We start from the raw sequence: 14,921 nt of genomic DNA on the forward strand, positions 1-14,921 counted from the left end.
AGTTCTTTGAGCTCTCACAGCAACCTTATGAGGCAGGAGAGTCTAGTTAATCCCTATTTTCAGATGAGGAAACGTTAACAGGTAGCGCTGATGTTGATGGTACCTGTAAAAAAGTGAGGAGGGAAGTCCTAATTTTCAGAGGGTGGAAAGTCGTATAATCCCTGCTGGAGGACAGCCTTGCTGGGAGGCGCGAGAGCAGGCGGGGGACGAGGCGGCCAGTCCTCAAGGGCTCGCCGGGATTGGCGGCCAATGGCTCCCTCCGGCGGCGGAAGCCGAGAGCGCAGCCGCTGGGCTGGACTGGGCTCAAGGGGAGGGCGCCGCAGGGGCGAGGGCTGAGGCTGGAACCTGGTGGGCTTTCTAGGGATCCGAGAGGCTGGAGGAGTAGGACCCAGGGAAAGTGTGGGCTGAAGTGGCCCGGCGTACCTGGGCCAGGTGAGTGGCCCCGCCCATCTGCCGGCGGCCTTCTGTCCCTTCACCGCCACGCCCCTTTCAGCAGGGGTTCCTCGCTGCGCCTCCGAGCTCCAAGTGGGGTCCCGGCTGCGTGGTGGGCGCTTGTTTGCACAAGGGTGCTAGGCGCAGTGGGAGCCGTGGCCTATATTCTGACGGAGACGCACGTCTGAGGGGCAACAGAGAGTAGCATCCCACTCGCTTGTGGGGCGGGAGTCCTGCGGGCGGCTTGAGCCCGGGGGGGCGGGGCTTCCCTAGGCTCGCCCACGGGGCGTGGCCATACCCGGGGACCAATGGGGAGCCTGTGTGCTGGGGGAGGGGGCAGGCTCCGGGCCTGGCATCCCGGTAGCTGCAGCTGTCTTTTCCGGCACCCGCGCCCCCTCCGGCGTAGCCGACCCCACTGGCTCTCGGGGATCACCCCCGAGCGGCTGCGTCCTCTGGTGGGTGAGTGAGCGCCCTGCCACCCCTGGGCTGTGGGGGTGCGCCCGGGCGGGGAGAAGCCAATCTCGACCCCCTCCAACCTGCCCCAGGAGAAAGTGGGCAGGAACCAGGGAGGGGAGGAGGACCCACTTTGTGTTGCTGGCCAGTGGTTTTGTTTTGGTAGTGGTTGGGGTGGTAGAGTTTGGAGGACGCCTTGTGGGTGGGAAGAATCTGGTGAGGTGAAGGAGAGAGGAGCCTGTCTGAGATGGGTTGAGGAAGAGGGTTGATGGAGAGTGGGGCCTTGGAAGATTGGGAAGTTTCTTACTGTGGGGGTGGGGAGGTGAGGGGTGGGGGGTTGAGGTGATGGCATAGAAGAAACTGAGGGGCGGCTCAGGACTCCAGAGGAGAGGGTGAGGAGGGCCTCTTGCCCATAACTCACTTCCCTTTTGGGGGATTTGCTTCCTCTTGCACTGCTAGTTAAGAAGGGTGAGAATCTGCACTTTTCCAGAGCCGCTGCCATCCCTAGCCTAAGGGATGTGGGGGAAGGGGTGGCCGCCAGGAGCTGGGAGGGACCCTGGTCAGTGATGAGGCTTGAAGCCTGCCACTGTTGGGGCAGTGGCCAGGACCAGTCTGCACCCTCCCTCCCACCACCTACTCTTTGAGTGTGTGTGTATTTCTTCTTGGGGGAAGCTTCTGGGTGTTTGATTCGAGGTGTTTTGTGGGGAGGCTCCACGGAGCTGCTTTCCACTCAGCGAACTCTTTGCAGGCCTCATAACCCACTGTTGGCTTCCTCTGCCTGCTCTCGGCCATGGCCAGTGAGAACTCTCCTCTGCTGGCCTACCGGCTCCTGGGGGAGGAGGGGGTTGCCTTCCCTGCCAATGGGGCCGGGGGTCCTGGAGGGGCATCTGCCCGGAAGCTCTCCACCTTCTTGGGTGTGGTGGTGCCCACCGTCCTGTCCATGTTCAGCATAGTTGTCTTCTTGAGGATTGGTGAGTAGGAGAGGTTCCTCGGGGGGTGCAGGGGGGTGGGACTGCTATGAGTTGGGGAAGGGCTCTGGGAGAAGGTCGGTAGATGATGGGCTTGGGGAGGGGGCTTCCCGCGACCTTGTTTAGCTCTGCCCTGGGTGGGGGTGGGACGGGTGAGCCGCCATCTGAACTGCTTTGCCTCTCCTGTCCCAGGGTTCGTGGTGGGCCATGCTGGGCTGTTGCAGGCTTTGGCCATGCTCCTGGTTGCCTACTTCATCCTGGCCCTCACTGTCCTCTCCGTCTGTGCCATCGCCACCAATGGAGCTGTGCGAGGGGGCGGAGCCTACTGTATCCTCCAGCAGTGGTGGACTGGGGTCTGGGCTCTTCTGTTTTATAGGGAGGAGGAGGGGGCCCCTCCCTGCACCTGAGGGAGGGCAGGACAAGGGGGTGTGTGTGCAAGTTCTAACGAATGTCTGGTAGACAGATTGCTGTGGGGAAGGTGACCAACATGGCCTTACAGGTTAGTGCCAGTTTCCAGGCTACCAGGTGGCTTCCCAGCTGCCATCTTGGTTCTCCTAACAGTCCTGTCAATTAGGTAGTATTCATTTTATGGACTTGGAAATTCAGGAGCATTTTGGCAAAGCCACATGGCTTGGGAGTGTTGTATGGGGACACACTGCCTGCCTCTGGGAGCAGCCCCAGTGTGTTCAAGGAGACAAGGGCTGGAGGACCAGCTGCACAGTGCTTTGCGCTTCAGTTCAGTTTCTTTTCCCTTAACGCTCACCCCCTGCTTCCACTTTCAGTCATGATCAGCCGGACCCTGGGGCCTGAAGTCGGGGGCAGCATCGGCCTCATGTTCTACCTGGCTAACGTCTGTGGCTGTGCCGTCTCCCTGCTGGGGCTGGTGGAGGCCATACTTGATGTCTTCGGGGCTGGTCTGTGTTCCCTCCCCGGTTGGGGCAGCTCTGAGGATTTGCAGGGTCTGGGATTCTGGGGATCATGGCAGGGAGAGAAGCCCATTCCAGGAGAGACACACAGTGGTCCTTGAGCTCAACTTCCTCGAGCTCCTGCTGTGTGCCCAGCCTCATGTAGACACCCAAGAGGATGTCCTGGCCCACGAGGACTTACCATTTAGCCAGGGAGGCTAGGCTCACGCTCCTAAAACTGACAGAGCTCCTAAAACCACCAGGGAGCGCTAGGATGCTGGGGTACAGTTGGGGTGGGGGAATGGGCATGATGGCCCCGCCAAGGACAGGTGGGCCAAAGATAGGGTCTATTCCCATTTTGAGTCATGGTTGGCAGAGGGGGGGGGGGGTCTCTCCTTGGGGGTCTGGCTTTCTAACTCTGTTCCTTCCTCTCTACAGATGCTGCAGGGTCCAGTGGGCTCCGGGTCCTGCCCCAGGGCTACGGCTGGAGCCTGCTCTATGGCTCCCTGCTGCTGGGCCTGGTGGGCGGGGTCTGTACACTGGGGGCTGGCCTCTACGCCCGAGCCTCCTTCCTCACGTTCCTGCTGGTCTCTGGTTCCCTGGCCTCGGTGCTGGTCAGCTTTGTGGCTGTGGGGCCCAGGGACATCCCCTTGACCCCTCGGCCTGGCCCCAACGGCTCCTCCCTGCCACCCCAGTTCGGCCACTTCACTGGCTTCAACAGTAGCACCCTGAAGGCCAATTTGGGCGGTGAGCTGGGGGCAGGGATGCTGGGGTCCTAGGGGTGGCACCTGTGAGAACAGATGTCAGAAAAGATGACATGAGCACAGATGTCAGAAAGAATCAGGGGCAGGAGGTCTGGACCTCAAAGCAGCGCAGGTTGATTAAGATCTGCTGGGCATGTGTTGGCCGCTCTGTGTTTGGCTTAGCCAGTCGCAAGGGTAACCACAAGAGAGTCCCTGCCTTAGAGGAACTTGTTTAGTTGGAGAGATAAAACATATATTCAGGAAACACATTGTTCCACAGGACGGAGTGTGATTCAAGCAGATGAGAATCACAGAGGCGTCCAAAGAAGGGGGACCTGGCACAGGCTGGGGAGGGCGCCAGGCAGTGGAGCCCCCACAGATGGCTGGAGCGGGGGAGGAGGGGTTGGGAGATTCAGAGAGGAGGGAGGGAAGAACAGAGTATGGGGGAGAAGGAGAGGATGAAGTCAGCCGGGCCAGGCCCAGAGACAGGGTCAGAGCTGGGGTCTGGGTGAGGGTGGTGGGGGGCAGAGGGATTTTAGAATATCAGGAGAGGAGTTCCCCATTGTGGCTAAGCGGGTTAAGAACCCGACTAGCATCCAGGAGGATGCCAGTTCGATCCCTGCCCTTGCTCAGTGGGTTGAGGATCCAATGTTGCCACGAGCTGAGGTGTAGGTTGCCGACATGGCTCAGATCTCAAGTTGCCATGGCTGTGGCGTAGGCCGGCAGCTGTAGCTCTGATTCCACCCCTAGCCTGGGAACTTCCAGATGCAGCAGGTGCAGGCCTAAAAAGACAAAAAAAAATAGAATACGAGGAGAGGGTGGTAGGGCCAGAGGCACGTGGGAGAGATGCTGAGGCGCTGTCCTCCTTTGGACCCCCCCCCCCCCAAGCTGGCTACGCCAAGGACTACACCACAGGGGCTGTGATGACCTTTGCCAGCGTCTTTGCCGTCCTTTTTAATGGCTGCACGGGCATCATGGCCGGGGCCAACATGTCAGGTGAGAACCCTTGGGGGAAGAGGACTGCCACCTTGTGGCCCTACGGGGTGCTGAGGGTTTGGGTGCAGGGGATGGTGGAGGGCTGACCCCTCTCCCTCTGCTCCCTCCCCTCCAGGGGAGCTGAAGGACCCCAGCCGGGCAATCCCCCTGGGTACCATCACTGCTGTTGCCTATACTTTCTTCATCTACATCCTGCTTTTCTTCCTCTCCAGCTTTACCTGTGACAGGTAAGGGAGGGGGTGAGCCTGGTCCTCAAGGGGGTGGAGGGGGATGGTGTCAGAACAAGGTCGTCACCCCTGGATCTCCAAGCGAAGCATAGGCTGGGGGGCAGATACCCAGGTTCTTGGGGTGCGGAGAAAATGGGGACTCTTCCCGCCACTGGGGGAGCTGCTGCCGTGATGGGGAGGCCTGGCTCCATGGTAATAGGCAACCCGCAGCCAGCATTTGCTTTGTGCTTGGTGCTGTTGTAAGCCCTTGGTTTGCCAGTGGGGTGGGGAAAGGCTTTCTGGCCGATTTGTATTTCCACAAATGTTTGGCTTCCTGTGCACAACATACTCTTGGGAATGTCCACCCTGTGATTAAATCCAAAGCAGCCAACAACCGCCAGTGACTGCCAAATCTAAGCCCCAGGCACACTTGATCTACGAATATGGCCCTTGAGATCCGGGCTGGGGTCAGTTGAGGATACCCAGCGCTCAACCTCATCCGGGTAGCGTGTGCTGTTCTCACCGGACCCTGCGATGGAGGCACATTTATTATCTGCCTCCTCCTCCTCTCCTTCCCCATAGGACCCTGCTGCAGGAGGACTACGGGTTCTTCCGTGCCATCAGCCTGTGGCCCCCGCTGGTGCTGATCGGCATCTACGCCACATCGCTCTCAGCCTCCATGAGCTCCCTCATTGGTGCCTCCCGCATCCTCCACGCCCTGGCCCAGGACGACCTCTTTGGTGAGCTGTCCTCTGCATCTGCCCGGCTCTGAGCGCACCCTCCCCAGTCTGTCTGTGTCCCCTGCTCAGCCCTGGCTGATGTGTCCACCGCCTGCCTGTTTGCACAGGAGTGATCCTTTCACCGGCCAAGGTCGTATCCCGAGGGGGGAACCCCTGGGGGGCTGTGCTCTATTCTTGGGGCTTGGTGCAGGTAAGCCTTCCTCTTAGGTCTGCCTTCCCCCTCTCCCGGAGCCCCTCCTGGTTACACTCTGGACCAGGAAGGGTTAAGGCACAATGTGTTGGCATTTGATGGGGGGGATTCATGGATGCCCAGCCTCTTGGTCCTTGTGCAGCTGGTGCTCCTGGCCGGGAAGCTGAACACACTGGCCGCCGTGGTCACTGTCTTCTACTTGGTGGCCTATGCTGCCGTGGACCTGTCCTGCCTGAGCCTGGAGTGGGCCTCGGCCCCCAACTTCCGGTGAGAGAATGAGATGCCTGTGTCCCCAGAGAGAGGGAGGGGGGTGTGGGAGGGGCTGGGTTCGGAGGGGCTCGGGTGTCAGGGCAGCTCTGAGCACCCTTCCTTCTCTGTGTGCCCCCAGCCCCACCTTCAGCCTCTTCTCCTGGCACACCTGCTTGCTGGGCGTGGCCTCCTGCCTGCTCATGATGTTTCTCATCAGCCCCGGGGCTGCCGGCGGCTCCCTGCTTCTCATGGGCCTGCTTTCTGCCCTGCTCACAGCGCGAGTAGGCCCCAGTAGCTGGGGCTACGTCAGCCAGGCCCTGCTTTTCCACCAGGTTGGGGGAGCTCTGAGGAGGGTGGGGGAGGAGAGGGGGCAGGCTGGGAAGGCCCGTGACCCCACGGAGACCTCCCCTTCCCTGGGCTGCAGGTGGTTGCATGGGGGATGCCTACCCGAGCCCTCCCTCCCACCACCTCACCTTGTCCCCAGGTACGTAAATACCTGCTCCGGCTGGATGTCCGCAAAGACCACGTGAAGTTTTGGCGGCCCCAGCTGCTGCTTCTGGTGGGGAATCCGCGGGGCGCGCTGCCTCTGCTGCGGTTGGCGAACCAGCTCAAGAAAGGGGGCCTCTATGTGCTGGGCCACGTCACCCTGGGAGACCTCGGTCAGTGGCCTCTCTCTCCCTGACTTTCTCTGTGTTCTTTGCGACCCAGAGGCCTCATGCTTCTTCCCCAGGGACCATTCCTAGCATCCACATCCCTGCTCAGGCCATTCTCCGCTGAGGTCTTGGGATTTGGACTCTAGGGGAGAGTACATGAGTCTGGCCCACATTTGCTGCCTACCTTCTCTGCAGACTCCCTGCCCTCGGACCCGGTGCAGCCACTGTATGGGGCATGGCTGAGCCTGGTGGACCGGGCCCAAGTGAAGGCGTTCGTGGACCTCACCCTCTCGCCTTCCGTGCGCCAGGGGGCTCAGCATCTGCTGAGGATCTCAGGTCTTGGTGAGCTGCTCCTCTCTGGGTCCCCTTGGCCCCCTCCGTGACCCCTTTCAATCTCTGCTCCCTTCCCCAGGAGAGTAAACCACAGATGGCGGACTCCAAAAGGAACCCACAGTCTAGTGCAGATAGGACTCGGTGCTCCGAGATAAGGGGCTGTGTCTGATAAGGTCTCCGAGGAGATGCTTTAAGGACTAGAGATGCAGTGACACTGTTTGGTTTCTTTCTGGCCCGTGATGGGGTGAGCGGGCACAGGCTCTGAAGAGCATGTTGTCTTTCTGGGGACAATGGGAGCAACATTTGAAGCTGGAAGTGGCCCCATCAAATCTAGGGCAGATGCTTTCTAACCGCCAGAGAAAGGAAGGCCACTGTGCACTGATGTGGCCGGCCAGGGTTTTGCAAGATGGTATCTCAGCTGGGCCTCAGAAGGAGCAGAGATATAGACAGTGGTGTAATGTGGCCCCCCAAGAACGCGAGGATGCCGAGTGGGTGCGGGGCTGGTGCTTTCGGGTGGGGTGGACCATTCCCAGCTTTGTGACTGTGTCTTCATGCTGGGCCCTCCAGCCCTGCACCCCGGCTCCCTCTGAATCCCTGTTTAGCTGCCTCCTCCTTTCCCAATCCCGGGCCTGGCGTCTGTGCCCTCTCTCAGTGCGTGCTCCCTGCTCCATTTACAATCTGGCTAAAGTGCAGGTGCTGGACCTTGCCCTGTTCGGTGTTGATGGGAACCCTTGAAAATGCTCAGGAGGGGGTGTAACTAGTTTAATTTGCGAGATCAGTGTTTTGGGGGTGTTGTTGAGCATTATTAGACCCTGGCATATCTGAGGGCCTGGTCTCTCCTCAGATCCACCTTTTGATGGGGAGCCTGGGCCAAGAGACCACTCCTTTCATGTGATGTATCCTGCAGAAAATGATTTCAGGAAAAGGAAAAGGGGAGTCCCCTGGTGGCTCAGCGGGTTAAGGATCCATCGTAGTCACTGCTGTGTCATTGACTGTGGCTTGGTTTTGATACCTGACCAGGGAACTTCTGCATGCTATGGGCACCGCCAAAAAAAAAGAGAGAGAGAGAGAGAAAGGAAAAGTTTTCCTTTAGTTGGTCAATCCCCTAGTATGTACAATTTGATTTGTTGGTAGGTTTTTGAGTAAACCCATTTGTCTCATGAGAAGGGTATTAGAGGAGTTCCTGTCATGGCTCAGTGGTAACAAACCTGACTAGTATCCATGAGGTTGCAGGTTTGATCCCTGGCCCTGGCCCTGCTCAGTGGGTTAAGGATCTCGCGTTGTCATGAGCTGCAGTGTAGGTCATAGATGTGGCTCGGATCCCAAGTTGCTGTGGCTGTGGGGCAGGCCAACAGCTACAGCCCAGATTCAATCCCTAGCCTGGGAACATCCATATGTTGCGAGTGCAGCCCTAAAAAAAGACAAAAAAAAAAGGATCCAACCTTGCAGATGTGACTCAGAACTGGTATTGCCGCAGCTGTGGTGTAGACTGGCAGCTCCAGGTCTGATTTGACCCCTAGCCTGGGAACTTCCATATGCTGCATACGCGGCCCTAAATTAAAAAAAAAAAATGGGGTGTTAGAAAAGGTCTGAGCCTTCCTATAGATTCAGTCTGGTTACAGGGGCATTAGCCGATTCCACACTGATTGTTCAGAGGGACGTGAGGCATTGTGGTTGGTGCACAACTGGCTTAGAGGCTCAGAGAACGGGCTCTGGTGCTGGGCACCGTAGTGTTCACCTGCTGGGCCCAGTGTCTACCAGCCGTGAGCCTTTGGGCAAGTGACCTCACCGCTCTGGGGCTCAGGTGCCTTATCCGTAAAGGGGAGTGAGTAATAGTCCCTACCTCATAGCGTTGTTTCAAGGATCAGATGAGTTAAAACACAAAATGTTTTCTACAGGATGGGGCCCCCCGATTAGCGTGCAGATGTTTGCTCTCAGGGGACCGTGCTTTGGACACGTCATCATTAGGGCTTTTCTATCATAGAAACAGATCGTGCAGCCCCAGTGCTGAGCTTCATCCTCCCCTAGCAGGGTCTGAGCGCTGTCTCCCTGGGGATCTAGGCCATGAGCTTGACTAATCAGGGGGTCCCTTCTGTCCGGTGGAGTCAGACTCTCACCTCCCATCACAAAAAAGGTGTGCAGCTTAAAGCCTGGAGTGAAATGCATCCTACTGCCTCATGACGCCTGGAAGTGCTCCTTAGTTAAAAGAATCCTAAGGCAAACTCTGTCAATTTAAGTGGGGGTGATTAGTCATGAAGATAAATGCCTGTGAAAGTGTTTGGGAAAACTCAAAGTCATTATGCAAATGTGCATAATGTTGCCTTAAGAGGCCAAGCACTGTGCAAATGTCATACCTGCTGGCTGACACGTCGCTGCCAGAGGGTGGGAGTGGGTGCCTGTTAGCATGGTGTGAACTCAGCCTGTGACTCTGATTCCTTTGGGCTCCTTCCTGCCTATCTCTCTCTGCCCCCAGGTGGCATGAAGCCCAACACACTGGTCCTGGGTTTCTACGACGATGCTGCGCCCCAGGACCACTTCCTGACAGATCCAGCTTTCTCTGAGCCTGCTGATGCCACCCAGGAGGGTGGGTCCCCAGCCCTGAGCACCCTGTTCCCTCCACCCCGGGCTCCTGGGAGCCCCCGGGCTCTCAGTCCCCAGGACTACGTGGCCACTGTGGCAGACGCCCTGAAGATGAATAAGAATGTGGTTCTTGCCCGGGCTTGTGGGGCCCTGCCCCCTGAGCGACTGAGCCGGGGTTCCGGGGGCACCTCTCAGCCACATCATGTGGACGTGTGGCCCCTCAACCTGCTGCGGCCCCGGGGTGGACCTGGCTACGTGGACGTCTGCGGCCTCTTCCTGCTGCAGATGGCCACCATCTTGGGCATGGTGCCTGCTTGGCACACTGCCCGCCTCCGGATCTTCTTGTGCCTGGGGCCTCGGGAGGCCCCAGGGGCAGCCGAGGGGCGGCTCCGGGCACTGCTGAGCCAGCTGAGGATCCGGGCAGAGGTGCAGGAGGTTGTGTGGGGTGAGGGGGCTGGGTCGGAGGAGCCTGAGGAGGAGGAGGAAGGGGACTTTGTGAATGGCAGGCGGGGAGACGCAGAGGCAGAGGCCCTGGCACGCAGCGCCAACGCCCTGGTTCGGGCCCAGCAGGGGCGCGGCAGAGGAGGAGGGCCTGGTGGGCCTGAGGGTGGGGATGGTGAAGAAGGACCCACCACCGCCCTCACGTTCTTGTACATGCCTCGGCCGCCTGCTGATCCCTCTCGCTACCCTCGCTACCTGGCGCTGCTGGAAATTCTGAGCCGTGACCTGGGCCCCACGCTGCTCATTCATGGCATCACCCCTGTCACTTGCACTGATCTCTGATGCCGGTTCCTAGTAGAGAGTGTCCAGGTCGGGTGGCCCACTTTGCTTGGCGGGTTGAGGAGGGGAGGTGCTGCCTCTTGCCCTCCTTGTACTTGGGACTCAGACCCTGGTGGAGGTATTAGGGGAACCTGGTCTTTGGGAGAGGGTCCTCGCTGTGCCCAGGGCAGCTGAGCTGGCGGCCACCACTGGCAAGGAGTCAGCAGCCCTCCCCCACGCTGGCCTCCCTCCCTTCACTGGTGCCTTGACGGGGCTGGGTCTCCGCTTGTGACTCTAGGCTACCTCAGTCTCCCCGCCCCTTGCCCAGTAGACTCCTCACCCCTGAGGTTGTGATGTTTTTGTTCCGTTTTATTTTTCTAACTGCTGAATGTGAATAAAAGACCAAAACACTAGGTGCTGGCCAAGCGTTTCTGGAGGGAGCGGGTAGGGGGGACAGAATGCGGGACGAATCTGTATGCGGGGAGGGGCACTGGAGCATCCCAGCACAAGGGGGCCACGTGCGGACTTGGGGCGCAAGAGCCCCGTGTTAATGGAGGCTGCCTGAGCCCCCCACCCCCACCCCCTGGGCCCACGCTCTGGAGGAAAGCCGCCCCGGCTCGCAGGAGGGGGCCGACTAGGGGAGGGACAGCAGTTTAGGGCCTAGGGGGCCACGTGACCCTCCCCAGGAATGCGATGACGTCATCGGGGGCGTGGCCGTCCCCAAAATTGGGGAGGAAGGGGAAAAAAAAAAAGCCAGAAAAAGTTTCTGTCCTGGAGTCCCAAGCGAGGTGTCGCGGGGAAGAAGGGGTCAAAGTCAGAGCCCGGGGCTCCGTGGGGCCCTGACCGCCGTCTGGAGTCCCCCATTCCAGACCATGTCCGGGCCCACCTGGCTCCCCCCGAAGCAGCCGGAGCCCGCCAGAGCCCCTCAGGGGAGAGCGCTCCCCCGAGGCGCCTCCGGGCCGCCGCCAGCCCACGGAGCAGGTAAGGCAGCCCCAGTGCGGTGCAGAGGCCACCGGGCCACCAACACTCAACTCTGCCCTGCTGCTCTTGCCTCCCGCTGAGCCTGCCCCTGTCGCCCCTTCCCCAAGCCCGGCTGGAACCCGCCGCGCCCCCGCCCTCGCCCTCTCGCAGCCCTCCCTGCCTCCTGCCCCATTCTCGGACCCCAGATGCGGGGGGGAGAGGGGTGAAGAGGGACCCAAGACCGGTGGCCTCCACAAGTGTCCCCCTCCTCTCCTTCCGCATCCCCACCTTGGCTCTCTCTTCCCTCACCCCAGCACTCCAGTCCCACCCCAGGGTCAATTTTTGCCCCCTCCCATCTGAGCAGTGTTACCAGGCCCCTGGGGGACCGGAGGATCCGGGCCTGGCCTGGGTGGGGTGCCATGGAGCACCCCAACGCTCGCAGGTGAGCACCGCGATTAGGGGGTGGGGGGGACTTAGGGCAGGAGAAGAGGCCATATGAGTTGCATTCTCCCTGCTTTTGCTCTATCTCCAGGGGCTCCCCCCGGACAGGGGGGCCTTGCGCCCAGGAAGTCTGGATGCTGAGATAGATTCCCTGACCAGCATGTTGGCTGAGTTGGACGGGGGTCGGGGTCACGCCCCACGGCGGCCTGACCGGCAGGTGACTCCCCACTCCTGTCCCTCCCTGTCCTTGTCCCCCACCCCTCCCCCGCAACCTGGTTCCTGCTCTGTATTCTCACTCCTCTTCTCCCTCCGCATGGGGGATGCACACACCAGCGAGGAGGAAGCTGGGCCACCAAAACGTACTAGGTTGCCAGCCACTCAAGGACGGGCCCTTGTCAAAACCAGTGCTTACCTGGGTGCCACAGACACGGGGTTCAGGGGTTCCACAGATGTGTGTTCTGGAATGGGCCCAGCTCATGCCTTCTGGTCTGTGCTTCTCTCCAGGCTTATGAGCCCCCTCAGCTCCCTGCCTACCGCTCAGGCTCTGGCTCCCTGAAGCCGAATGGAGGGAGTGTTCCTCCCACACCACTCCCAGCGGCCTCCTATGGCGGCCCCACGCCGGCCTCCTATGCTACGGCCAGCACCCCCGCCGGCCCTGCCTTCCCTGTGCAAGTGAAGGTGGCACAACCAGTGAGAGGCTGTGGCCCCCCCAGGCGGGGGGCCCCTCAGGCCTCGGGGCCCCTCCCGGGCCCCCACTTTCCTCTCCCAGGCCGAGGTGAAGTCTGGGGGGCTGGCTACAGGAGCCACCGTGAGCCAGGGCCAGGGGGTAAAGAGGAGGCTGCCGGAGTCTCCGGCCCTCCGGGAGGAAGAGGAGGCGGGTACGGGCCCCAGGTAAGCCCTGGGCCCTGGGATTTGGGGTCCTCAAAGACAGTTGGATGCTGACTGGGTGGGGTGGGGGTGGGGGGATTTCAAGCTCTGGATTCCCTAGGGGGCGGGGGGCAGGTCAGGAAATAAAGGAGGGAGGGGACTAGATCTGCACACTGGCTCCCAGAGGCACACCCCTGGCCCCTGGGCTGGGGTGTTCTCCTGTGAGCTTTTGGGTGGAATTGCCTGATCACCCTCGGTGACAGTATTGGGAGGGAGAGGTAGGATTGAACCCCTGATTCTCACCTCCCAGGTCCCCCTGAGCCAGCCTCCCGAGGAGGAACTTGAGAGGCTGACCAAGAAGCTGGTGCAGGACATGAACCACCCGCCCAGTGGGGAGTACTTCGGTGAGCTGCCCCCCGCCACACACCCCAGGCAGGTAGACAGTGGGTCTGGCTTCCCAGTCTATGGTTGACCCTGACCCATCCCATCCCCAGGCCGGTGTGGTGGCTGCGGAGAAGATGTGGTTGGGGATGGGGCCGGGGTTGTGGCCCTGGACCGTGTCTTTCACGTTGGCTGCTTTGTCTGTTCTACGTGCCGGGCCCAGCTCCGGGGCCAGCATTTCTATGCCGTGGAGAGGAGAGCGTATTGTGAGAGCTGCTATGTGGTGAGTGGTGGGGGCCGACGGGGGGTGGTGGCAGATGGAGTCAGCAGCAAGAAGCAGGGGGCTTCCATCCAGAGTGGGAACTAGGTGTCCAAGCCCCAAAGAATAAGGCTCGAAGCAGGAGAACTAAAACTAATAAAGAAGAAGGCATGGATGAAATAAGTAGCTGTATACTGGTTGCTGGAGAGAAAGGACAACATTGCCCTGTAAGAGTGAGGCATTTATTTTCGGTTTAGGGGAATGTGCTGAATCCCCACAATGCCCTGGTGAGGCAGCTGTTACTCCTGAAGGAAAGTGAAGGTCTGAGAGCTTAAATGTCTTGTCTGGGGAAGCTGCAGTGCTAGGATTTGCACGCATACCTGTTCAAGGCCACATTTAACTGAATCACATGCAGGGGGCTACATAAATAGGTGGGGAGGCTGGCAGGATGCCTGTAAGGGCTGCCATGGGTCACCCCAGCTCTGACCTTCCTGCTCTCCTTCCTGACAGGCTACCCTGGAGAAGTGCTCCACCTGTTCCCAGCCCATCCTGGACCGGATTCTGCGGGCCATGGGGAAGGCCTATCACCCTGGCTGCTTCACTTGTGTGGTGTGCCACCGCGGCCTCGATGGCATCCCCTTCACCGTGGATGCCACCAGCCAGATCCACTGCATTGAGGACTTCCACAGGTCAGCTGGGTCATCAACTTTTGTCTCAGGATGTCTGGCCTGGCCTTTCCCATCTTCCTTATCTCTCCTTCATATCCCAGAACCAGCCTCTCCTGTTTTGCGCCCCTGGCCATGCCTCATTCTTGGTAACACAACTCTCTTCCATAAGATCCAAGACACTACCTCTGGCCTATCCTGTTCCCTCCTACCCTGGGCTTCGTTGTTGGTCCCCTCCAACCCTGGGGCTTGACAGCCTCCTTGGTTCCCTTCCACTCTAGGAAGTTTGCCCCACGATGCTCAGTGTGTGGTGGGGCCATCATGCCTGAGCCCGGTCAGGAGGAGACTGTGCGAATTGTAGCTCTGGATCGCAGTTTTCACGTTGGCTGTTACAAGTGCGAGGTCAGGGGGCCTGGGGCGCTGGGTATGGTAGAGCACAAGAAAGAAGGGGCTCAGGGATCCAGGCCTGATGAAAAGCTGTTGTTTCTTTCCAAACAGGAGTGCGGGCTGCTGCTCTCCTCTGAGGGTGAATGTCAGGGTTGCTACCCACTGGATGGGCACATCTTGTGCAAGGCCTGCAGTGCCTGGCGCATCCAAGAGCTCTCAGCCACCGTCACCACCGACTGCTGAGTCGTTCCCAGAAGCACCTACTCTGTTCTCCCTTCCCATCAACCACCCTACCTGACATCTACCTTTATAATGTTGTCAGCAAATGCCATCTTCTCTTCCTCTAATCATGAAATAATAATCCCTCAAGAGTTTACAAAACACTTTGAAGTCTATTGTCTCATCTGATGCTTTTTAGGGCTGCACCTATGGCATATGGAAGTACCCAGGCCAGGGGGTCAAAACAGAGCTGCGGCTGCCAGCCTATGCTACACTTCTGGCAACACCGGATCCTTAAACCCCTGATCGAGGTCAGGGATTGAACCCACATCCTCATGGATGCTAGTCAGGTTCTTAACCCCGCTGAGCCACAATGGGAACTCCAGTCCTGGGTGTATTTTACAACTCCTCTAAATCCCCCTTTTAGGGTAGTTTCTGTAGAACGCCACCCCCCACCCCCACCCCCACCCCAGCACTGGGAGCAAGGCTGCAGTATATGCGAGGGAGGCAGTATTTCCTCTTGTAAAGGTTATGG

General features: G+C 59.5%; 2 protein-coding genes across 5 annotated transcripts; both read left to right on the plus strand.

Annotated features, from left to right (window-relative positions):
• Nucleotides 1–725: 725 nt before the first annotated feature.
• Nucleotides 726–10,620, plus strand: SLC12A9 (solute carrier family 12 member 9). 4 transcript variants are annotated; one of them, XM_047779727.1, is made up of 14 exons: nt 784–887; nt 1,634–1,856; nt 2,046–2,180; nt 2,636–2,767; nt 3,197–3,505; nt 4,390–4,497; nt 4,613–4,724; nt 5,286–5,443; nt 5,551–5,633; nt 5,776–5,900; nt 6,022–6,214; nt 6,367–6,541; nt 6,731–6,877; nt 9,342–10,620. In XM_047779727.1, the coding sequence occupies exons 2-14, from the start codon at nt 1,676–1,678 to the stop codon at nt 10,229–10,231; spliced, it is 2,748 nt and encodes a 915-aa protein (XP_047635683.1). In that variant the 5' UTR covers nt 784–887; nt 1,634–1,675; the 3' UTR covers nt 10,232–10,620. The 4 variants fall into 4 exon arrangements, with proteins under 4 accessions (XP_047635684.1, XP_047635683.1, XP_047635682.1 ...); XM_047779726.1 differs by having other exon boundaries at nt 786–891; XM_047779728.1 differs by lacking the exons at nt 1,634–1,856; nt 2,046–2,180 and having other exon boundaries at nt 726–891.
• Nucleotides 10,621–10,931: 311 nt separating this feature from the next.
• On the plus strand, nt 10,932–14,550 carry TRIP6 (thyroid hormone receptor interactor 6). Its single transcript, XM_047779730.1, has 9 exons — nt 10,932–11,188; nt 11,482–11,609; nt 11,700–11,825; nt 12,113–12,499; nt 12,786–12,879; nt 12,970–13,139; nt 13,626–13,804; nt 14,062–14,182; nt 14,279–14,550. Exons 1-9 carry the CDS (start codon nt 11,080–11,082, stop codon nt 14,408–14,410), a joined length of 1,446 nt encoding a protein of 481 aa, XP_047635686.1. The 5' UTR covers nt 10,932–11,079; the 3' UTR covers nt 14,411–14,550.
• The last annotated feature ends 371 nt before the right edge of the window (nt 14,551–14,921 follow it).

The sequence above is a fragment of the Phacochoerus africanus genome, chromosome 5, assembly GCF_016906955.1.
Source record: "Phacochoerus africanus isolate WHEZ1 chromosome 5, ROS_Pafr_v1, whole genome shotgun sequence".
Taxonomy (NCBI): Eukaryota; Metazoa; Chordata; class Mammalia; order Artiodactyla; family Suidae; genus Phacochoerus; species Phacochoerus africanus.